Source organism: Vulpes vulpes, chromosome 2, assembly GCF_048418805.1.
Source record: "Vulpes vulpes isolate BD-2025 chromosome 2, VulVul3, whole genome shotgun sequence".
NCBI classification, from domain to species: Eukaryota; Metazoa; Chordata; class Mammalia; order Carnivora; family Canidae; genus Vulpes; species Vulpes vulpes.
Window position 1 is genome coordinate 106,191,128 of NC_132781.1, and position 24,445 is coordinate 106,215,572.

General features: G+C 44.3%; 1 protein-coding gene across 2 annotated transcripts in view; it reads left to right on the plus strand.

Annotated features, from left to right (window-relative positions):
• The window catches only part of FAM171A1 (family with sequence similarity 171 member A1), a 129,376-nt gene that overhangs the window by 102,092 nt on the left and 2,839 nt on the right, over positions 1 to 24,445 (plus strand). For both annotated transcript variants that reach the window (XM_072749446.1, XM_072749445.1), the window contains 2 exons: positions 20,754 to 20,870; positions 23,914 to 24,028. In XM_072749446.1, coding sequence (XP_072605547.1) covers positions 20,754 to 20,870; positions 23,914 to 24,028 — 232 coding nt within the window. The remainder of the gene's footprint in view (positions 1 to 20,753; positions 20,871 to 23,913; positions 24,029 to 24,445) is intronic.

Genomic DNA, 24,445 nt, shown 5'->3' on the forward strand with positions numbered 1-24,445 from the left:
CCCTACGCTTCCCAGGAGAAGATAGATTGAGAGGGGCGTGACTGGGAGAATCGCAGAAGAACACGGGAGAAAGTAGGAAGAAGGGAGACAGCTTGCATTCTGTATCTTGAAAACCTGGGTCTGCTCCTTGTAAAGCTGTAAGTCCCACCTTGGGCAAATCACCGTGCCTGTTTTCTCATTCATATAAGACGTGCATTTGTTGAGGCTCTTATTCCTTTTATATTCTGCTTCTCTCCCTTCAGCCTCCCAGTTGGCCCCAAATGTGCTCAGGTCTGTGCTCTGGAGCAGCAGCATGGCATGTGGTTAAGAGCAAGGGGTCTGGGGGCACACTGGATTGGAATTCCAGCTCTGCTACACACTGGCTATGTGGCCCTGGGCAAATTTGTGCCAGTTTTCTCAACTATGAAATGGGGGTGATAATAATAATAATATGTAATATTGTTACAAAGAAGATACTAAATGAAGTTCTCCAGAGAAACAGAACCACAGAACCAATAGGGTGTGTGTTTTGGGGGAGGCGGGGGTATATTTTATTTTAAGGAATTGGCTTATACATGTGTGGAAGCTGGCAAATCCAAAATCTGCAGGGTCAGCCAGCAGCCTGGAGACCCAAAGAGGAGTTGATGTTTCAGCTTGGGCTCAAAGGTAGGCTGTTGGCAGAATTTTCTCTTCCTTGGGGGCAGGCAGTCTTTTTCTTGGTGCCTTCAACTGACTAGATGAGGCCCACCCACATTATGAAGAGAAATCTACTCAGCCTGCTGATTTATATGTTAATCTCATTTTAAAAATACCTTCACAGCAACATCTGCACGTGTTTGACCAAATATCTGGGAACCATGACCTAGCTCAATTGAGACAAAAAATGGACCATGCCAAGGAAAAATGAGTTAGTGCTTATAAGAGGCTAAGTGTAACACCTAGCACAGAGCAAGTACACCCTAAGAGTATATAAACAGAGAAAAAAAAAGGTAAACAGAAGTCTCCCCGTCCTGTAGAAGGCTTTCACAGACCGTGCCCTCCAAACCACTTCCCAGATTCCCCTCAGCCAGATCTCTTGAAAGATTGTTCTCCATGTGCTGCTTCCATTTCTTAGCCTGCTACGATCTTGCTTCCTGCCACCCACTCTTCAGAAAAGTTAAGGGGTGTCCCCTATCAGACCATCCAAGTAGAAACCTCAGAGTTCTCCCCACTTTATTCTTTTGCTTCACCTTCCTGCCTGCAGCCACATCTGGTTCCCTGCAAAGACATGTTGCTGTCAGAGCAGGATTTCTCAGATGTCCCCTCTCCCCTCCTTCTCTATGTTACCTCTTGCCTTGGTTCAGACGCTTCCCTCTTTTCTGACCAGTTCCAGCAGTCCACACTCCTCAGGCACACAGATGTCTTCAGAGCCAGCCACTGCCTGTCGCTCTGCCTCATATCCAGCCACTTGTCTTCTGCACCACCACCATTGCTCCCACACCAAACTGCCTACCCATCCCTTTCCCCGTCTATGCTAAGGTGTCCCCGAAGCTTGTCCCATTATGTGAGCAGGATCTCTCTTTTCAAATCCCTTTCTCCATCCCCAAAACCATAATGTAACCCCTCTCACTTACATTGTACATATTGCAGTGATACCAGAAATATAAATGGACCTTGAAGTTTCTTAGTTACCTGGACAGTTTATTGTGAAGTAACATTTGTACTTAAAAATAATTATATACGCAGAAGACAATCATATACATACGTACAGAGAGAGGGGCAGCCTTCCTGTGATCACAAGGGCCCTTGTGAAGGAGACGGGAGGAATTAGAACCAGAGGAGATGCAACAGGGACGTGGAGGCAGAGACTAGAGCCGTGTACTTTGAATATATGGAGGAAGGAGCCACAACCAAGGAAAAGAGGCAGCCACGAGAAGCTGAAAAAGGCAAAGCAACAGAGGCTCCCTGGAGCCTCCAGAAGGAACCAATCCTGCTGACACCTTGACTTCAGCTCGGTGGAACTGACTTCAGAACTCTGACTTCCAGAACTATAAGAGAATACAGGTGGATTGATTTAAGCCTTCTAAGTCCATGGTCATTTATGACAGAAGCAACAAGAAATTAAAATGATACAGAAGTCCGTGAAAACAAAGAAATGTGCATTGCGGTGAAGCCTCTGAAATGTAAGTTATCCGATTCTCCATCTCTTCCCTGGAAATAATCCCCACAGCATCGAGCCTTTTGTCATCAGGAACCTTGTCCACGATCTATTTTCACTTAAATGGTCTCTTTAACCTAGCATCAACTGTGAGAAATGTAGCTGCCAAACTCCTGGCTATAACAACTTGTAGGTGAACACAGAAAAGCCAACATTTGGATAGTCATTCAAAAATAATCAAATGACTTAAAGTATGTTTTGTGAGAACTTTAAGATTGATGGATATGTCAAAGAAACCGTATGTTCTTGAACTTCCTAAACTCAATAGAAGCCTACATATTTCATAAGGGTTTTTTTTACTATTTTTTTTATTACTAAGGTTCTTATTTTGTTATAGTTAACCAATATAATACCATTATTTCAGTAGAAACTAAGTTATCTTGGTTAAATAAAAAGTTCCCAAGGCAGTATTATCAGATCAGGAGAAGAGTAGGAACACATCTTAAGCTTAAAACACTGCTTACTAATTAGCAGCTCTTTATGATTAACTCAAACACAATAATCACTTCAAACCATTTTAACACTTTAAATTATCTGCTTTTGAGGCAAATCAAAGTAATGGTAGTTCCAAACTGTTTAACAGCCAGATACAGCAATCTGTGTGAATCCATTAAGAATTGTTCACCTAAATCGGGGTTGGCAAACTACAGCAAAACTAAGAATGGTGTTTACATTTTTAAATGATTGAAGAAAGAATCAAAAGAAGAATATCTCATGGGAAATGAAAATTAAATGAAATTCAAATGTAAACACCCCCAAATAAAATTGTATTGGGTGCTATGGACTGAATGTTTACATCCTCCCCCCCCCTTCAAAATTCATATGTTTGAAATCCTAACCCCATTGTGTTTGGAGGTAGGGCCTTTGGGGGATGTTTAGGTGACGAAGGTGGAGCCCTTATGAATGGGATTAACACCCATGTAAAAGAGACCCCAGAGAGCTCCCACCCATGTGAGGACAGAGAGAAGATGCCATCTGAGAACCAAGAAGTGGGATTTCATGAGACATTGATTCTGATGGCACTTCCAGCCTCCGGAGCTATGAGCAATGAATATCTGTAATTCATAAACCACCTAGTACGTTACTATTTTTATAGCAACCCAAAGAGACTAAGACACGAACACAACCATACCCATTTGTGTATGGTCTCCATGAGTGCTGTCTCATTACATTGGCGAGGTTGAGTGGCTGAGACAGAGACCAGGTGTCCCCACAAACTGAAAATACTTGCTGTCTCACCTCATACAGAAGAATTCTGTGATCCTTGATCTAGAAGACATTCAACAGGGAAGGTCTTGCCATTCTAGTACTAGAACGTAGATTCTGCGCTCATGCTCTGCAAGGCTGAAGGGAGGGGTGCCTGGCACAGCCACAGTGTGCTACTTCCTGCCACCTGGGTAGCCCTCAGCATTTTGCTAGGAGTGAGTATTGATGCTCAGACGGGTAACGCCTTTGTTATAGGGCAAGACTTCAAACTCTGTAAAGAAAGATGAAATTGCTTTTAGTTCCATGAGACTTTTATTTGAAAAATAAATACACATTTTAACACTACCTCAAATACTTCAATCCATGACTGCCAGATGACTGAAAGTTTATTCTGATGAGAGGGACCTAGAGATGCTCCCTTTTAAACACCATCAGAATGGAATCAATATTTGATGCTGCCATTTATCACCATTGTCTTCTTTTCCTTTTTCTTATTCTTTTTTTAATGGCTACAGTTGTCTTTTTTTTTCTTTCCTTTTGGAACAAGCCAAAAATTTTCCATTATGAAAATTAGCATCTCTATACTTCAACCCACATGTTCATCAGAGGATGACCTAATAGATTAGCACTCCCTTAGAACATAAGTAAAGAAAGTTGGATTTCGTTTAGTGTGTTACGGCAGTTTGAACTGACTCATTGTTATGTGCACTCTCCATAAAAAGAATTTTTTTTAAGAAGTGCAGCTTGCATATCCTAGAATTCAAACCTCTGCTGCATGTCAGTACCATGTTAAAGTGCCACTTCATTTGTGCCCTTGATTTGCAAGGGAGGACTCTGTTTAGTGAGCACAAGTCTTTACTTTTGAGGAATGAGCAGATTTCTTGAACTTGCAGTCTTCCAACTGTGCTCTTTTGGAAAGTAGAAGCATGCCAGTGCCTGGATCATGGGTGGAGGCCGGGGGCAGGGGATGGGCTAATGTGGACAGACACGTTCTCATCACTCATGTGCAGGGGTGCAGTTTAAAGGAAGCAGTTTTCCTTCCCCCGTCTGGCACACGAAGTTTAACTGGTCATGGTGAATGCATCTTAGCTGAGGCTTTCTGGGCAGTAGGAGATGATTATGTCAGCTTGCTTTTACAGGCATTTGCCCTCTCGCCTAGAACTGGGGCAGCAGATGGTTGTCCAATGTTTCGGGTTGTCAGACTGTGATCTGACTCGTTGCCCTGGGGAATGGTCACTTCTGAGCATGCAAACCAGGTCAGTGGTTTGGATTTAAAGTGACCAACTAACTGGCAAAGAAATCAACATTTCGGTTCCTGGACGTGATAAGTTTCTGCTGTTTGAAGATGACTTGGGTTATTACTGGATTTGAATACTCTCATCCTAACGAGATGACAGAAATAAAAGCATCTTCTAAGTGAAGCTACATTGTAGAATCCAGTTTTAACTGCATTCCCAAAACACAGCCTGCGGAGTGTGTGTGGGTTGCTATAGAAATGGCAGTTACTAAACCACCTCTTGTCATGCACGTATGGTGCATATGTACCAGGCACTCGGGATCCCCACTCTCAACTGGCCTGGAGTGGATTGGTCTCCGCTTCAGATGGTGAACAGTACTGCTCAGGCCGTGCTCTTTGAACTAGTGCATTTAGGTAAGTCTTGGCCAGCCTGCCCATGAAGGTGGGGCCTGATTCAAATTATAGATCTGGATGTTTTTTCCATTTCATTGTTTTCTGGAGGGGAGGAAGGGATGGGAGTTCTTAAAGCACTAAATTATGCTTGGAACTTTCCAGAAATGAACATAATATCACTGCCTTATCGTTTTTCTCTCTATGCCCTGAGCACACATCAGAAGGGAAGGTGACAGATGGAATACTGAGATGCAGAGATGGAATTAAGGATGGGGTGGGCAAAAAGAACAAAAGAAGGGAGTTCAGGTTTCTAGCAAGTAAGTGTGTACTTACATGTGTGATGTTAATTTTAGAACCATACATGCCGTCGTTTATTTTTTCAAAAAGAACAGACTCCATAGTTAAGAGTATTGCAAAGAAAGCTGACTTACTATTTAAGTGTGATGCCACTTTGTCCTTAAGAAAGGTGACATGAAGTAGGCCTTCTCCCAGTGCAGGCTGTTTCTCAGAAACAAAGAAATAACTCTCAGGAAAGGAGTCTCCACTTTCCCAGATTTTAAAATTGCCCATAAAAGTGAATTCAGGCTTCTGCTAGGTACGTAGGAGAAGCCAAGGTAAAGGAAGTCGATTGAAATGATGTATTAAAGGACAGAAAGGAACACTTGGAGGGAGATACAGGACTTCATTTAGGTAAAATGGTGGCAATCCCGTAGAACTTTAGTTGACCAGAAATCTTGGCTGCCACATGGCCAACAAACTGGTGTGGTTTTGAGACACAGATTGCCATCTTTTGGCCACTACCCACCATGAGCATCACAGCTGCATGGTCCGAGGGGAGTGCGCTCAGGCTGCCTACGGGGAGAACGGAGGCACAGTGATCTCAGAACATGGACATTTGTTTTTCAGTTGTTGCCTAGCAACTCAAAAAAAAAAAAAAAACATTCTTGTGCTATCAGTCCATTCCTAGGAGTCATTAAGCCGTTTGTGTTTGTAGCCACCCCCTAACCCTAAAATGAGAATTTTCAGAGAATAATGAATACCATCACATTAGCCACATTGTAGTTGTGGTTCAAGGCCAGTTTTGTTTTGAGACCTTATTGTTACAGACTTAATCTTTCCTAAAGTGTCATTTTATACAGAACTAGAACTCCCCATGCTTGAGTATGACCTAAACAGTTTTTGGCAAGCTTTGCAAATGACTGTTGCCCACTTTGTGGTCTTAGAGTGTGTAGAGATCAGTATGATTCTCCTGAAAGGAAATGTATTTTACTGACAACTCTTAATTCCCACTGATGGAATATTCACATTGTGAACTTTCCATGGCAAATATGTATCCCCCAGCCGGCCTCCCCATCACCTGGGCGCCTCCAAGCCCCTTGCTTTGCTGCTGCCCCTTGGCCTACATTTTAAGCAATGTGTCTAACATTGCTCGTTCTAATAGCAGCCTGGGTGATAAATAAGAAGGTTGAAGCTGCCATAATTTTCTTTAAAACCAAATAATCTTAAAATGTATTCTGTTTTCAGTTCTCTCCACTGAAATGGATAATTAAAGGGAAAAGTATTTTTGATAGAATATTGCTCTGGTAGTACCATTATAGCAGGAGTCCCTAGAATATAGGCAGCATGAAGCCCAGAAATTGAGACAGCTTAGACTTGGATACTGGCTCATCCTAGTAACCAACTAGGCTATTTAGTTTTCTATTTTGAGCAAATCCCTTAACCTCCCTGGGCCATAAAATGGGAACAGCACCTGGCACTCGGTAGAGAGCTCTGTGCATGTTAGCTATCATTATTATAATCATCACTGCTAGGATGCAGCCCATATTTAGTTTGTGAATTTTTGGTGAAGCATGATGTAAAAAAGGACAGGTATGGTGAAGTCCTGGCATCTTTAAATTTAATATCCATTCTCAGCCAAGGCTGCTGAGTGGCTCTTAGGCCCCAGGTATCCGGTTTGATTGGTTGGTTCCCTTGTTTCATATTTGTACTGGTTGCTCCATGTTTTGACTGTCATTGCTGTTTCCCTTTTCAAATAGCTGTTAAAGTTCGGAGTAGGTTTTAATCTGAGCAAAGCAGGCACATAAGTCCCCTGGTGGGCTGAGCAAGTGTTTGCCTGGTGTCTGAACTCCAGACCAGCCCTGCTCTGCCTTCCCACAACTCCACACCCTTGATCTTTACAGCATCCCATGTTGTCCTCACAATGCTGAGGAGGAGAACTTGGGGTGGATGAAGATCCCAATGTCCAGGCTTTCCAGAGTCAGACTGCAAGTTTTTCAAACTGGAACCTGTTGGCCCAAAGAGCTTCTTTGGTGTATGGGAATTATCCAGAAGGATTTTAAAATCTGAGGTTTGGGGTTTGATAATAATCTTATAAAACTTGGGATGCCTGAGTGGCTCAGTCAGTTAAGCATCTGCCTTCGGCTCAGGTCATGATCTCGGGGTCCTGGGATCAAGCCCCACATCGGGCTCCCTGCTTAGTCGGGGGGAGTCTGCTTCTCCCTCTGCCTTGTGCACCTCCCGCGACTTGTGCTCGCTCGCTCTCTCTCTCTCTCTCTCCCTCCCTTTCTCAAGTAAATAAATAAAATCTTTTTAAAAAATCTTAGAAAACTTAACATGAAAATATTCAGCAGCATCAAGATTTGATACAGAATTTAAAGTCATCAGATACTCTCATTGCCTGAATATACACTTAGGAATAGACTATTATTGGATAGAATAGAATCTCAGAGAGAGAACTGAACTGGGGTGGGTCGCTGTCGTTTGTCAAGGATCCCCACTGTGTTAAGCAAAAGTATGATCAAAGTATATTTAAAGAGGAAAATTTCTTGGCAAGTTCAGCCAGAAAGAAGGTAACAAGAGAACCAAATCTTAGGCACACCAGGCTCAAAAGAAGCCTCACCCTACGTCTCTATCATGTTTATGTTGCAAGTGATGAGTGCCCTAGAGTCATCAGATACTACATTACATTGCTGGGTTTTATTTTAATTTTATTTTGAAATTGGATAGTCTTTTTTCTGTTTCTTCTTTAAAATTGTTTTGGTTTCAAACTTTTGTACGAGCTACACTCTTTTATATTAAGATATTTTTAACACATAATGACTTTTTAAATAAGTTGAACACATTGCACAAGGATTTTGTTTCCATTCTAAATTAATTTTGTGCATTAATCAGGTCTGGAAATCATCAGAAGGAAAGATAGTCCTGGCCTGGTGTCTATTTTAGGCAAAGCTTCATCAACACTCCAGATTTAATCTTGGAAATATGTGCATTACTGAGAAAACCTTTTAAATAGGTCATTTTATCTCTTGACATTTTTTTTAAGATTTTTTATTTGAGAGAGAGAGAGAGAGAGAGAGAGAGAGAGGGAGAGAGCACGAGCAGGAGGGGCAGAGAGAGAGAGAGGCAGAGAGAATCCCAAACAGACACCGAGCTGAGTGCAGAGCCCAACTCAGGGCTCGATCCCGTGGCCCTGAGCTGAAACTGAGAGTCAGACACTTCACCTACTGTGCCACTCAGGCGCCCCCCATTTTATGTTTTGGAATGAAATCCTACCTCTTAGTCACTCTGCCCTTCGAGCAGTACCAACCTTAAACTGAGCAAGAATGACGGCTGCTCTAACTGCCCCCACCCCACTTTAGAGGACCTCACTCTGATCCTCATCCAGCTGTGCCCTCTCCTCATGGGATAAGCATCCACTGACCCAAAGATATGTGGCCAACTAGAATCTGAGACTCCTTTCTAGAACACCCTCCTGATACTCTAGACTCCAGGGTCCCCTGCCCACACAGGCCTAAAGTGGTTTCCAGGTGCTCTACCCCCAAGGCCTTTTCCCAAGGGCAGACCTCTCCACCCATATACATGTGCCATGTGCATACCCTTAGGCCAAAAGGGTGGCCAAGGAGTGACTGCTGTTTGGGTCATGAACTTGGACATGGAGTAGGGATCCACATCCATGTGCACGAGGGTGGGGGAGTGAGTTGAGAAGGGATATAGGTCTTAGACCAACTCTCCTCCTCCCATTTGTCCCAGCATGTACTCTGAAGCATGTAAGAATTCCACATTGAATCCTAGACTTTAAGTTCTATAAAATGATGGCTGAGAGGGTAGGACATCTTCCTATGTTGATTCTTTTTGGCCCGTGTCTGGAGTCACTCCATTCAAATTCTTTGTTTACACACGTACACATGCCTATATGGAACACACACACACAGCAAACCCAGCCTACGCAGAATGCACTCCAAGGTATCCACAGAAGCACCCTTGCTTGTTCTGCAGCATGACAAGTGGACGCAGTCGTACCTGGCAGCCCAGGCATCTCCAATGTGCAATTCGAAGTTGTGCCTAAATTGTAGGGAAAGAAAAAATAGGATCATGTGGGGAACACTCTCTTCCCCCTACTCATTCTCAGCTGAGCTTATCCATTCGCAAAGCAGGCATTGCTATAAACCAACATTTTTCATCACTGTTCTCAAAGCAGCCGTGGAGATTGAGAGCTACCATCTTTCTTAGAAAGACGGCAAAACTTGGTACATGCACAGCATCCCAGGGAATGCAGGAGACACACAAAAACATGCTTTCCCTCAGACTTCAGGTCCCTTCCTTTTTTAGTGCATCAGATTTTTGCGCATTCCTGCCCCTATGCCAAGACTTGATGTGGCTTAATAGTATAATGGGCTAAATCTGGGAATGCAAAACAGCCCAATCCCAGGTGTGTTTGATTTGGCCCATACAGTTGGTTTGGGGGCAGTTGTTTGTTTACTGTTTTAATTTACTGCCAACATTTAAAAATGAAAGATTGCCATTGGAGTTCTTTTCTTGGCTTCTCTTTTCTTAGAATTAAACAGTTCATTCATTCCAGCTTATATTTATCGAACAGCTTCTTTGCGCCATACTTCTTACTCCGCTGTTGGCTCTTGGGATAAAGCAATGACAAAACAAGTCCAGGAAGGACCCTATGGTTATGAAGCTTTTGTTCTAAATGAAGGAGACAGAAAGTGAGCCAGTTTGCTTCATAAAGCCTAAGTACCGTAAGACTGTTGGGTAGAGTGATGTCAGAGAGAATGATTGGCTGACCAGAGCCTTTGGAGAAGTGACATTAGAGCTGAGACCCTCTAGACCCCTAAGAGCCTCATGGGAATATCTTGGGGACTGAACATTCCAGACAGAAAACACTCAATAGTCAATGCAGAGGTCTTAAGGTTGGGATCGATTTGGCCACATTTGCAGCAGCCAGTTGCATGAGCAGCACTGCCCCTTCAAGCAAGGGCACGACAGCATCTATAGGCATTTGAGTTTGCCAACTCCTGCCTGGTAGTCTGACAAGTGACTGGGTTATTTTTTAAGTATTAGTTGAAATATTTCTAAAGTTGTTTCAAGCACTGGCTTCCCAGGTGATGAGCCCTGGCAACATGGTGGGAAATGGCATCAGGATTTTGTGAAAGAATCGCCATCCCCACAAAGGTGCCAGTAAGTTAGAGCTTTGCTACTCAAAATGTGGTCCAGAGATGGGGAGCTTCTTGGAACCTCAGACCCACTAAATCAGAATCTGCATTTTGACAAGATCTCCATTGTAATAGGCTCTTCAGCAAGCACTGGTTTGGAACATCTTTCCGTATTCCGTACAGATGTTGTCAACTTCTCTGTTGTGCTCCCCTCATTGTGCAGAAGTTTTATAATGCTGAGAATTAGTGGCTGTGCCTCCCACAGTCCTGGTCAGCTCTCTCCACCCAGTCCCTTCGGACTTATAATTGCAAGAGGGATATTGGACTTCGTGGGTAATGAACAAAATTTCTCTCCATATGGGCCTAATTAGCCTGTACTCTATTGACATACAGTATCAGAATAGAAATAGCGACTTTCTAGAAATTTTATATACCTATTATAAATCCAAAATTCTCTCATTAAATTTTATTAATGCTATGATGTATCCTAATACTTCTGACTACCTATTTAAGTCCTATGCTTTCTCTGACTTTGCCAGAATCTTTATGGTTTCCCATTACTCTTTCTAAACCTTGGTACAATAAGGTTTCTGATGGCTCATCTACAGCTTAAAGGAAAAAAAAAAAGAAGAGTCACTTACTTAGATTAAAGTTATTTTTAAGAACCTACTTCTCAAAAATTTGCCTAAAAATACCCAGGGAACATGTTGTAGCTGCATACAGATTCATTTCTTGTTTCAATTTCTAATAATTCAGCATATCTCTGATTTTATGCTTCAAACAAAAGGTCATTGGTTGTAATGAGTTGCCCTTAATTTTATTATTTAAATCATCCCTGAATTGTACTTGCCCGAAGCCATAAGAATCCAACCATCTGTACTAAACTTTTGCTCTTCCGTTGAATTGCTTTCAACAAGAATGGTTGAATAATTGACACCAGGTAAATACTTTGCTATGTAATTAACAAGAAATGTTTCCCCCTCACAGATTTCATGGAAAAATAATTCCAAAGAAGGAAACACAGCTACTCAAAGGCATGGACTTGAATTTGGGGGAAAACATGAAGGCTACCCCACAATGGCATCAAAGTAGAAATTGTCACTGTTTCTGCTAGGGCTTAGGGTGATAAATGTGACTTAGGGCTGATGGAGTCCTATGTTCTGATTTTAGTGAGGGATCCTGGCACAGATTTGTTAGAGAACACAGTAAAATAGACTTTGGCCTTGATACTTGTGTATGCACAGCTGACAGAAAAGTATAGAAGAAGTTATACCCTTTGATAATGCAAATGAAAGCCCTGAAAAGTAAGTCATCTAGATTCTAGAGAAATCCAGCATATTCAGGAAGTAAGAGAGACTCTGTGATTAAAACTAGCGATGAGAGGGGCGCCTGGGTGCCTCAGTAGGTTAAGCATCTGCATGACTCGGGTCGTTATCTTATGGTCCTAGGATGGAGCCCCACATTGTGCATCACTTCAGGCTCTGTGTTCAGCGGGGAATCTGCTTCTTCCTCTCCCTCTGCCCTTCCCTCTACTCGTGCATGGACTCTCTCTCTCTCTCTTTCTAAAATAAATAAATAAAATCTAAAAAAAAAAAATAGTGATAAGCAGTAGCAACACTTGTCTACTTCTTAAGGAATTGGTTCTCAAGAAAAAAAAAAAAAAGATTGTTCTCAGAAGAGCCAGTGCCCACACTGTGCTAATTACTGAGCAAGAGTTGCTAGAGCTAGAGTGAGGAGATGGTTACTGGCTGTGGCCAGAGCTGAGAGGCAAGCCAGCCGTGTGTTCCTACCAGCAAGTTCATGTCTAGATCACACATGTGTGTCCCACCTCTCACAATCCATGTTCCCAAGTATCTCGCAGTAAAAATGTAGGTGTAGGAGTAGAAATAGCTATATTTCAGTGTGGCTCTTCAATACTCACCCTTTAACTGATAGAACTTCTTGGAGGTGGGTTTTCTGAGTGGCCGTGGAATTTCTTCATGAGTCCCAGCGTCTAGACCTAGTAGAATTCACTCCACTTCTCTCGCAAGAGAAATGCATCAATTCAAATATGTTAGCTGCACGAAGTAGGACACCCAACTGCAAATACCTAACTGCTGAGGTATTTATTGGTTACATGACAAAAGCCACATGAACCAGCTCCAAGATTGCTCCCAGGGGTCCGGGACATCGGCCCAGAGGTCCTCTCCTGTGCCATCCTCAGCGTCCCCAGCGTTCACACAGCTAGAAAGTGACAGAGCTGGAATTCACATTCAGGCTTATCTTATGCTGGGGAAGCCGTCCATGCAGTCAGTTGGCCCTTTATAATGCTGGGCTTTTATCTGGCCCGAGTTGCGACGCCTGATGTGGTGACATCTCTCACTGCAGTGCAGTGGCTTGTGCCTCTGTGCATTGCCTAAGACCCAAGGTGTCAGCTTCAGCTTGTAATTAAAGTGTGGGTTGTCACTTACAGTTTCCTTTTCAAAATCAGTAGTGCTCCTGATACTGGGGTTTTCTGCTTGTTATCAAATGCCGAGATGAGTTAGCAGGGCCGCTAGAATAGGGACTTAACCGGCAGAATAAATGTGGCAGCCAAGAACAGCAAGGTGCCCTACAGGGCGTATTCAAGTTAGACTTGTGTTATGAGAATTTTTTGTATTTGAGAGGTTTGGTAGCCATTTGTTGGGTTTTTATTTAATGCACTTTTCTTTATATTTTGCAAATAAAGGCTGGTTTCATTACTGCTTGGTGACACAGCAAGAAGGTGGCACTCTTGGAGATTGCTAGGAGAGTCCATCAGATCTTACAGGCCAGCAGAAGGCATGTCTTTTTCTGCCTGTCAATTACTGTGTATAATAATCTTTGTGGTTAAGCGTAGCTTCCAAATTGAGAACTCCTGGTGCTTTATGCACCACGAACCTTGCCAGCTGAATACAGAACTGATTCATTTTCCAAAGATTAGGACGACTTCTCAACAAAGTATGTATTCTTGAAAAAAAAAAAAAAGCCCTAAATCTTTCTGTTGGATATGGTTTAACTCCAGAAAATGATAATCCAGACAAAAACTGATGTGAGGGTGTAGTGTGGAAGGAAAGAAACACTGAGCTTGGATTCAGAACATCACGGTTAGATAACTGGTTTTGTTACCCATTCCCTCACACTGCCTGAGGACACGACACTGACACGATTTTAAGAAGGTGGGTCATCTAGTTGCCAGTGGCAGGCTGCCCTGGGCATGAGAGTAGGGGGTGTTGGTAGGGAGGGAGCAGAGTTGATAACAGCAACATTGATGACAGCATATAGGAAAGGAAAGGGAGGAAGGAAGGGAAGGAGGAAGCAGGGGAGAGAGGGAGGGTGGGGGAGGGAAGGAGGGGGAACAAGCATGGTGTGGGAAGCAGTGTCTAATGGAGGAGGAAACAACTACTTTCCTCAGTAGGGACCTAAGGGCATCTATATTTTTGAAGCCAGCATTGTAGTGGATCATGATCATGGCCCCGAGTTATCCTGAAAAATCAAAATTATATTCAATTTCATAAGGCAGGAGTAAATGATACTTTTTAGGATATTTGTTAAATCTTCCATTTCGAGTTTTGGCGAAGAAAACCCGAGCTGTATAGAAGAAGAGCTTCCAAATCATGTTCCGGAGATGTCCTTGGGGTCGCTGTGGCGGCCAGGTTTGGGCATGGGGAGGTGTTCTCTTCAACTTCATGCAGAGAAGCTGATCTTTCATCTTTTTTATATATTAATTTCTGCTTAAGATTTCATTAAAGGGAGAGCGTTCAAATGCTTTAGGAAATGATTTGAGGGGCCTCAGTGGTCGAGCATCTGCCTTTGGCTCAGGTCGTGAACCTGGGGTCCTGGAATCGTGTCCCACATCAGGCTCCCTGCAGGGAGCCTGCTTCTCCTGCCTTATGTCTCTGCCTCTCTCTCTGTGTCTCTCATGGATAAATTTAAAAAAGAAGAAAAACACACATATGCAGCTGACAAAGTTTACATTACCACCCTGTCCCAATAGGACAGTTACTTTTTTCTGTTTCATATTAAGATTTTCCTTAAATGTCTGGCAGTCTTGGCTGTTTGATCAGGTTAGCAGGATTACAGGGTGTTAGAAGCTGAGCACATCTAAGGAGATCTGGCTGGGAGGTTTCCTTGGGGAAGCCCCACATCAGAAACTTTAAATCTTGGGGCATTGGGGGGGCATTAGTTGAGCATCTGCCTTTGGTTCAGGGCATGATCCCGGGGTCCCGGGATCAAGTCCTGCATCGGGCTCCTTGCAGGGAGCCTACTTCTCCCTCTGCCTCTCTCTCTGTATGTCTCTCATGAATAAATAAATAAATAAAATCTTTTAAAAAGGAAAAAAGAAATAAAAAAGAAAATGATTTGAAAAGTCCTGATCTAGAAATTTCAGTAATGCAGAATTTTTTTCCTTGGTGATGCCAGAGGGGTCCTGCATGACCTTCACGCACACACAGTGCCAGGTAACAGGCGTGCCACAGACCTTGGTCAGAGCACAGGAGCCACCGGCCTGCCCCCTGCAGACCCCTCAGCAGCTGGCCAGCTGCTGGGCACAGTAGCCGCTGGGCTGGAAGGACATGGGGCCTGCCTGCACCCCTCCGCTAGGTGACCCACCGTGACACTCCGTGCATCCCAGCAGCTGCCTCGACCACCCACTGGTGAGGAGGACCCCGAGAGAGTCTGGCAAGGCCTCCACGGGAAGGGATGGGAGGAGGATAGAAGGAGTCGGCTGGGCCAAGGAGAAGGAGAATCGCAGGCCTGCAGCGGGCCTAAGGATGTAGCCGCACCGGGCTGCCCGGAGGACGCTGGGGCCTTTGCCACGTCTGGGCCACAGAAGAGACCCAGCCTACCCGGGCAGCGCGGAGGTAACGGGCCGAAGCTTGCATCTGTCCACGGGCAGGTGCGAGCCCGGCCTAGAGGAGAGGGACCCCCAGCCCTGGCCCCCTGGCTGCGTGCTGTGCCCAGGGAGCCTTACCCAGCAGAAGAGACTTCACAGAGGTGTGTTTGTCCTGCGGGCCGGCCCCCCCCAGTGACGCCCCCCAGCTCCGACTCCCTAATGGGGAGCACAGGATTGATTCTCTTGGTGTGCGCTGGCTCCTCAGGTGGGGAAGTCGCCCTCATCCCGCCGCACCAGGCTCTCCCTAATGAGAAGCATATGTCCTCGCACACAATTCATTAATTCTCCTATTCCCCGTAGCCTCTTTCCTCCCACAGAACGCAGAAAGCTTGGAAATGGCTTTTGCCAATAACAGCATGACTGTTTGAATCCTGAGATAGTGTCACCCTTGATTCACTGAAGATGTGTGCATTTTGCAGAAAACTTAGGCCAAAATAAATGCCTCTTTCCCGGCTGGCTTTGTTCCCTTCAGTCTGAATTTTACCCACACTTCTGTAAGGAGCTCTTTCCTGACAACCACACCCAGCTTTTCACAGAAGGTCATCTGCTAGTTTTGGGGTTGCATGTCGAACCTTCAGTCATTCTCAAATACTATTGAGCTCCTATGCCAAGGATATTTCTTGGTGCTGGGAAGAAGACAAAAGGAAGATAGGACCCGGGGCCCAACTCCTGGAGCCTACAGGCAGGAGAGAAAGGAGAGAAGGCAAGAGGTCCGCCAACACGTTAGCCACTGAAGCAATGTCTTTTCTGGAAAAGTAACGCAGTGACACATGCCCTAGGAGTGCTGAAGCATAGGGAGATCCTGGAGTTCTGGAGGCATCAAGATGAGCACATGACGGGACTTGAATCGTGAAAGATTCTTGAAAGAAGTAGGTTTCTGGAAGAGAGAAGCAGCATGGGAGACGAGAGCACCAGTGGCCCTGCAAAGCCACAGACTTAGGTCAAATGTACACTGTGTGAGCTGATGTTCGAGAAGCTGAGGGTCTGAGGGAGGTGCTAGAGGGCGCAGGTGGGCACAGGAGCTCTGACAGCACCGTGCCTCCACTTCCAGGGCCCATTTTTTTTTCTTTTTTTAAATTAAGCTTATTATTTTAATTCCAGCTGGCTAACATCCAGTGTTATCTTAGTTTCAAGTATTCAACGTAGTGACTCAACAATTCTCTATGTTACCCAGTGGTCATCCTGATAAGTGTACTTTTAATCCCCTTTATCTGTTTTACCCATCGGCCCCACCCACCACCCCTCTGGTGACCGGCAGTTTATTCACTATAATTAAGAGTCTGTTTCTTGATTTGTGTCTCTCTTTCTTCTTTTTTTCCTTTGCTCATTTGTTTGGTTTCTTAAATTCCACGTGTGAGTGAAATCATATGGTATTTGTCTTTCTCTGGTTTATTTCACTTCCCATTATACGCTCTAGCTCCATCCGTGTCAGTGCAAATGGCAAGGTTTCATTCTTTTTGTGATTAATATTCCATTGTAGATAGATTTACACCATCTGCTTTATCCACTCATCTATCAATAAACACTTGGGCTGTTTCCATGATTTGGCCACTGTAAATAATGCTGCAATAAACATGGGGGTGAATGTATCCCTTTGAATTAGTGTTTTTTAGGGGGTAAATACCCAGTAGTGCAATTACTGGATCACAGAGTAGTTCTATTTTTGACTTTTTTAAGGAACCTTCATACCATTTGTAATGGCATCCAAAGCCCTTCCCAGCCCTTCCCAGGCAGACAGTAGACTCCTTTCCAGCCTGTCCTTCCGGTCCCTCCCGCCCCACCCTGCCTCCATCGCATCCCCAGGCATCTTACAAGCTGTGCTTCCCTTGCCTTCCTGCACACCTCTTCCTCCTCCTCTTCCTCCTGGTGTCCTCTCCTCCCCCGGCCCCAGCTGACAGTGCTGCTGGTTCTTCAAAACCTGACTCATCCAGAAGCCTCCTCCGCCCTCCCTGTCCTCCCAAAGCAGGCGTGCAAAGCAGAGGCCCATTCGCCAGCCACTGGCCTTTCTGGCTCCTGCTGGCACCACTGCCACCGCTGCCGAGCTGGGACCCTCCAGGCTGGCTGGGGAGGACGTATTAGCTGGGGAGTGAGAGTGGGGGGCTCCATTCACCAGGCCCCCACTGTTTGGCTGGGAGATATTTTAGAAGTGTTTTTCTAGGGACACCTGGGTGGCTCAGCAGTTGAGCATCTGCCTTTGGCTCAGGGCATGATCCTGGAGTCCCAGGATCGAGTCCCGCATCGGGCTCCCTGCATGGAGCCTGCTTCTCCCTCTGCCTGTGTCTCTGCCTCTCTCTGTGTGTCTCTTGTGAATAAATAAATAAAATCTTAAAAAAACAAAACAAAACAAAAAAGTAAGTGTTTTTTCAGTCGATGTGCTTGTGTTGTAGAAGGCGGAGGCAACTTAGCAAGTTAGGTTTGAATGAACAGCAATTAGGACCCATGAGCTCCAGGTCTTTCAGTCTGGGTCCCTTCAGCCTAACCTTGTATCCACTCAGTTTGCAGAGCGTTGACTCAAGAATCCACCCTGGAAAAAACTGCAAACCAAAGAGAGCACGCCACCCTCCTGGCCGAGGTAGAGACCCTGGCAGGGCTGCGTTGGGGGAGAGCGCCAGGGGGCGTGGGGTGGGGTGTGGAAGTCGGGGACCTCCGGCATGGGATCCCCAAGCAGAAAACCAGAAACGGCCGCCAACACTCAGCCCTCTACCTTCAGGGAAGCTTTCTTCCCAAACCTGGAAAGCCTTAGCCAACGCCAAAGGTCCCGTGTTTCCATTTCCTCGGGGAGCTCTCGTTAAAAAACCAAATTCAGTGGCGCAAACTTGAAGATCTAATTGGCTTTATTAAATGATTCATGAATTGGGCAGCATCCCATCTAGCAAGGAGAGGGGAGGAGCCCTGCTGAGCTGAACAGGAGAAAGGCTTTTAAAGACAGAGAGAGGGCATCAATCGAAGGAAGGACTTAAAAAAAGAAGGACTTTATTAGCAAGAAATGCACTGTTGAGGCAAGGTTGCCCCCCTAAGGGGAGCAGCAGGGGTCTATCAGGAGCTTCCCTGATATTGACCAGGAAATTCTGGGTTGACTGATTCAAGGTTACATACCTGCAGAGTTGCAATACAGTTAGGTTAGGTATGAAGCCTTGGTTTACGGGCTTGGGGCCCTATCTTAAGTGAAGCCATTGTCGGCCTGCGTTGTGTTTCTAACGCTCCACAGGACTGAGTGATGCTCCGAGTAGCTCAATCATCTCCGGGTTGGTGTTTTTCAGCAAATTAATCTGAATCAGGCCTCCTTGTTCTCATACTCATTTGAGAGACTTCCTAGTTTGTGTTCTCGCCTAATGTGAACGGCAAGCCTCTCCAGCCACGATTCAGCCTGTTGCACGGGAAGGTCTGACCCTGCAAGGTGCTGGCTGACACCTAGCCTCTCCCGCCTTCCTCCTTTGTTTGCCTGCGTTCTGAACTGAGGAGGTGGTGAGCGAGATTGGAGGCTTTGCCACAGGCACCTTTCCACCCACCCACCGCATTTGAATGTTGCTATGGCAACTGATAGGCCCTAGCCACAGCACCAAGTACTGTCTCTTGGGTGGGGAGAAGAGTCCAGTGTTGCCATCTCCTAGGAAAGGCAAGGATCTGGAGACCAGAGGGGAGAAGTGGTTGGGGCAGGTTTGGTGCATTTAGGCCTGGAAGGGACACGGTTGCACCTGTGGCCATTTCAGGTAGTGGGAGATTATCGGAGCAGGCTGCCTGGGCATTGAGGTGGGAGCCTGGTGGGCTGGGGTGGGGGGCCCTGCTGCAGGGCCCTACCAGCCCTCTCCCTTCCCTGGTGCCGCTAGCCACCATCACGGGCTTCCAAGCAACATTCTCTGCCGGTGAGACAAGTATCAGCCAAACGACCTTGGACATCGGGTCTGTGTCTAGAAAACTTAAGAAGGGAGAAAGTCACCAAACGTTGGGAAGGTTTATAGGAGATTCAGCAGGGTAGATGAGAAGAAATAGCACTGGCCCTGAGGACAGACAGACAGTCTGTTCTGTACCCCAGAGGGGCCTTAGAAGAGTTCCATACCACCCCAGTCTCCAGTGTCCTCATCCGAAAGGAGAAAATAAGTCCTATTCTGTATAGAGTTGCTGTGGGGTTATAGACAATGCATATAAAACACATCTGTTATGATCGGCCTGTATGTAGTAGGTGCACATTAATGTTAAATACTTATTAATAATTGAAAGACAGCACAGCATTACAGCACAGCACAGGACATACCGGTGTTTCCCAGCACTGGAATCAACTGGAAGCTTTTTAAAATGCTCATCTAAGAGGGAACACCTGGGTGGCTCAGCGGTTGAGCGTCTGCTTTTAGCTCAGGGCATGATCCTGGGGTCCAGAATCAAGTCCCACATCAGGCTCCCTGCATGGAGCCTGCTTCTCCCTCTGCCTGTGTCTGTCTCTGTCTCTCTTTCTCTCTCATGAATAAATAAATAAAATCTTAAAAAAAAGCCTAAGGGGCGCCAGGGTGGCTTGGTCAGTTGAGTGTCCAACTCTTCATTTTGGCTCAGGTCATGATCTCAGGGTGGTGAGATCAAGCCCCAGGTCGGGCTCTGCACTCAGCAGGAAGTCTGCTGGGATTCTGACCTGCTCCCCACCCCTCCCCCCGCACATGCTCGCTCTGTCTCTCTCAAAATAAATAAGATCTTTCAAAAAATAAAATACTCACCTAAACCAGGTTTACTGGGTTAGAATTTGCAAAAATGAGACCAAGAAATCTATATGTATTTTTTTAAACTTCCCTAAGTAATTCTGATGTAACCAGTGTGTAATTTTGGATAGGAAATTTGCTTATTTTCTTGAGATTGAAGAATATAAACAGTGCTAGATTCCCCCGTCCTCCTTTTTTCTCCTCCCACCAGCCCTTGTCTTGCCACCTTCATTCTACTTCTAAACTCCAAAGCTTTCTGTTAGAATTATCTGTGTTTGGAAGCAGGGATGTCTGAGAAAGTGGTTGAAAGTAATTTAATCAGAATGGCGAAGGAAAAACTAAAGTTTCCATCTTCCCTGAAAATAGTTGAAAAGAAGGGCACCTGGGTGGCTCAGTCTGTTAGGCATCTGCCTTCAGCTCAGGTCATGATCCCAGGGTTCTGGGATCGAGTCCCGCATGGCCTCCCAGCTCAGCAAGGAGTCTGCCTCTCCCTCTGTCCCTCCCCCCACTTTGCTCTCCCCGTCTGTCTCAAGTAAATAAATAAAATCTTAAAAAGTTTGATAAGAATCTGCAGAAAGCTTATGCCATCCCTTGATGACATTTGGACTGTTTTGGCTACCTGATGGGTTACAAACATGACGTCTAAGGTTGTTGGTACAATATGTGTAAGCCTAAAATAGGAGTTTAGTGTGTGTACAGCTGAAGTTTTCTCTGCATCCCACAGGAACGTGGCTGAAGAGCGGTCTAGGCCTTGTGCACCAGGAAGGTAGTCAGCGGACGTGGACATACATTGCCCCCCAGTTGGGGTACTGGGTGGCAGCCATGTCTCCTCCCAACCCAGGTAACATGAAGCCAATACCCGTGGTGGTGGGCATTGGGTTTTTTTTTTTTTTTTTGAGGGTTCCAGCTAAGTATGCTTTTGAAAATTACATCAGGAGGGAGATCACATCTTACTCAGAAATGGTTGAAAAAGGCACTTGGCTGTCCCAGTTGGTGGAGCATGTAACCCTTGATCTCTGGATCACGAATTCAAGCCCCACACATTGGGCAGAGCGATTACTTTTTAAAAAGTTGAAAGTCTGAAAATCAAATGACAGAACTAAGGTATTTTGTGGGGGTGGGGGAGTTCTGGTTGCAACTCTCCCATCTAGAATAAGCATAATGCACAGAACATACTCCTGTCTAGTCTCTCTTTTGCTCAGACAGCTGCCATAGGGAATTCCTCATCTGAAGCCCACAGAGGCGGTTTAGACCTCCTCCCTAATTCCAGAAACAGCTGTGGCTGTTGTAAGAACATGTGGGGAAGGGCACTCCTCAGAATGGCCAGCGGACAGTCACCGTTGGAGCCTTCTTGGGGCAAAAGGCTTGATTTGGCATTTCCTAAAGGCCTAAAAACAATCCAGTTGAAAATAATCCAGTTGCTTTGTGTCCTAGAGTAGTATTCATTTCCATTTAGGGTATGTGCATTAACTCATATTTTTTAAAGTGTGACTAAAAAAAAAAACAATTTTTTGACCTATATGCCCACAGTTATCCCAATGAATATTCTAGAATTGTTTCTTAAAATAGTCATCTTTGGAGAATTCTTTCCAGTGATGGCTTCTGTTGCTCAGAATGACTTTAGAGTCTGTATCACTTGGACTGCCTTCCCTAGTGAAACATTTCATTGGTGGCAAATCTTTATGCTCAGAGGGTCCCTTTGATTTTTCTTTAGACATATCTAAAAGTCATGCACAGCCAAGACTGGTGAATAAAGTAGGTAATCGGGCTAGGTCAAAATGTGCAATGATGAAGTGTCTCCCATGATGAAGCAGTCCAAAATATCTTAGCCGTGGAATTATTGCTGGAATGAACACTCAGACTCCCAAAGTAACTGATTTGTTGGAGGTGTTGAAAAATCTGTCCCATTTACTTTATGTTCCTGTACTGAGAAAATGTCCATTTCATTTCTGTGTTTTAAGCATCTGCATTTCCCTTTGTGATAGTATTCTTGTAGCAGGAGAGGTGTGAACCAGGCACAGAAATGCTCCAGTCTCCAAATATGAAATATCTAGGATATGACTAAGAGGAAGGAAGGAAAGAAAATAAATTCCTAAATTACCCAAGAAGAGGCCACAAAGCCCATACATTACAGTTAACTTTCATTTGAGATCTATTTCAGACAACTGTGGTGTTCAGTTTGTCCATCACACCACCGATTAATAGATACTTTGGAAAGAGGGGAGAAAGAACTGCTTGCTGTAGGTCCACCAACGCTTCCTAGAAATGAAGGAAGAGACAAAAATCTATAAAAAGCATACATAACACCAGCCCCTGGTGGCATTTAATGTAAAAACACATATATTAGTAACCTCACAGCCATCCCTCTTATTAAAACAAATTACAGTGAGGCTGTGCCTTCATGAGCCCAAAACCAACAGGAAAATAATTAGGGCTTTTTCTTTCATTCTCCAGTTAAGAAGGAAATTAAGTACGGCTGTGAATTTTCTAGAGACTTCCATTGGCAGAAGTTAAGATAATAACATGTTTTAAATACTTAAAGGATTGAGCTTGAGTTCTTTGGGAATGATTTTTATGTGTACCTTGGATTTCTTGGTGGCTCCTGCCAGGGCATTGCCGAGTCTCTGGGGGTCATCTCCAGGAGGAAAAAAATGTTTCTCTGAACGATTAAGACAGTATATAGTTGTAAATTATTTTTCCGACTTGTGTTCATATTAACTCCACTCACCCCATTGAAGTGAATTATGTTTGGGAGAGAATAGTGGTACCTTTTGAACTTAAGTAATGTCACTATTTTCAAAAACTTGTACACCTCCTTGGGTTTATCTAGCTCTGCAGTGGTCTCCTTCCAAAGATTTTTGAAGGAATCTATCACTTAAGATATCAAGAATCAGTAAGTAAATGGGTGTTTATGGTGCACAGTGATCATAACCATACTGATCTGGAAAATATAATGAAAAATATATTGAAAAACCACATAATAAAAAACCACATTCCTTCCTTCCCATCTATGGGTGAACTGCCTGAGTGCCTGGACACCAATATGTCTCTCAAATATTAGAACTTGGGAAGGTTTTCATTGTTGCTGTCGATCTGTTGTCAGTGCCATTAAGATCGATTCTTACTGTTATTTATTGAACATAAAGAGTAAGTTAAACTCCCTTTTGGGATTCTTTACAACGTCAGTTAAGAAGAAAATATGTTATCTCTGGTTCCTCGTCTGTAAATTCCGAAGAGCTCAGTGGCCACGTCAGGTTAGCCATTTTGAAAAGGCACTGTAGGGGAAAATTTTATTTTTAAAAATGGAAGGCATTTTAGAAACACTTGACAACCCATAATAAGCTGTAGATTTTCTTTTTTTTAAGTCACAGCCGATTTGTTTCATACATTTCAACTGATTCCTTTAGGCAAAGGGCCCTCCACGCAGGAATAATTATCCAAGGAGAATGAGAATAAAATCTTGTGATTTTTTTTTTCTCCTGCAGTACAAAATCCCCAGATATTCAGGCCGTCTCTCTAAGCGTCCCACTCATTATGTTATCATGCATCCTTTTACTTTTATTAAAAGATCACGTCTTTAGAATGCTGAGCATGCTACCGAATGCGGCTCTCTTCCGGGGCAAGGGGAGACCCTTGACACTGCATTTAGGATTTGAGTATTCAAGCTCTCCTGGCCACAGCTGCTCCAGGGATCATCCTGGTAATCCCTTTTCATCGAGTGAAATTATGGTGATCTGTAAGCACGTCATCTAAAGGGTGTTTGCATCTGGTCCCCACTCCCCGCCCCACCCAGGAAGAGTAGGGAAAACATGCTCTCAGATTAGTGTCCCTCTTATCCTAAAAAGGTGTTCTCCAATCTAAAATACCCTTTTCTGACCTTCTAGGTCCCGTTGTCACACAGGACATTACCACGTATCACACGGTGTTTCTTTTGGCCATTTTAGGAGGAATGGCTTTCATACTTTTGGTTTTGCTGTGTCTCCTTTTATATTATTGCAGGTAAAGTTTTACCTTTTGGGCAATATCTTTTTTAATTTGAAATTTCTTGGGCAAGCATTGATATGAAGGCCTTTTTTTTTTTTTTTCCTTTCTCTCTCTGAATCAAGGTCCTTTTTTTCCTCATGGAAAAAATACCTAAGAACTGAACATTTGTCCTTAAAGTGTGAACAAGTGAACATGATGTGGGGGGCATGCTGTTTTATAAGGTTGCTCAGAAGGGTGGTTTTGTTTGTTTTTTACTTTTTTTTTTAAGTTTGACAGTGTCACGATTCATTCAGAATTTTCCTGAACCCTGATTAAGAGATGATATTCTCAAGGACAAAGCAGAGCTAAAAATCTTATTTTGATGCCTCTGGCTGTTCCATTTCTGAGCATGTTTATTGTCAACTGTTGGGTGACCGCTTGTGAATGCGTAAC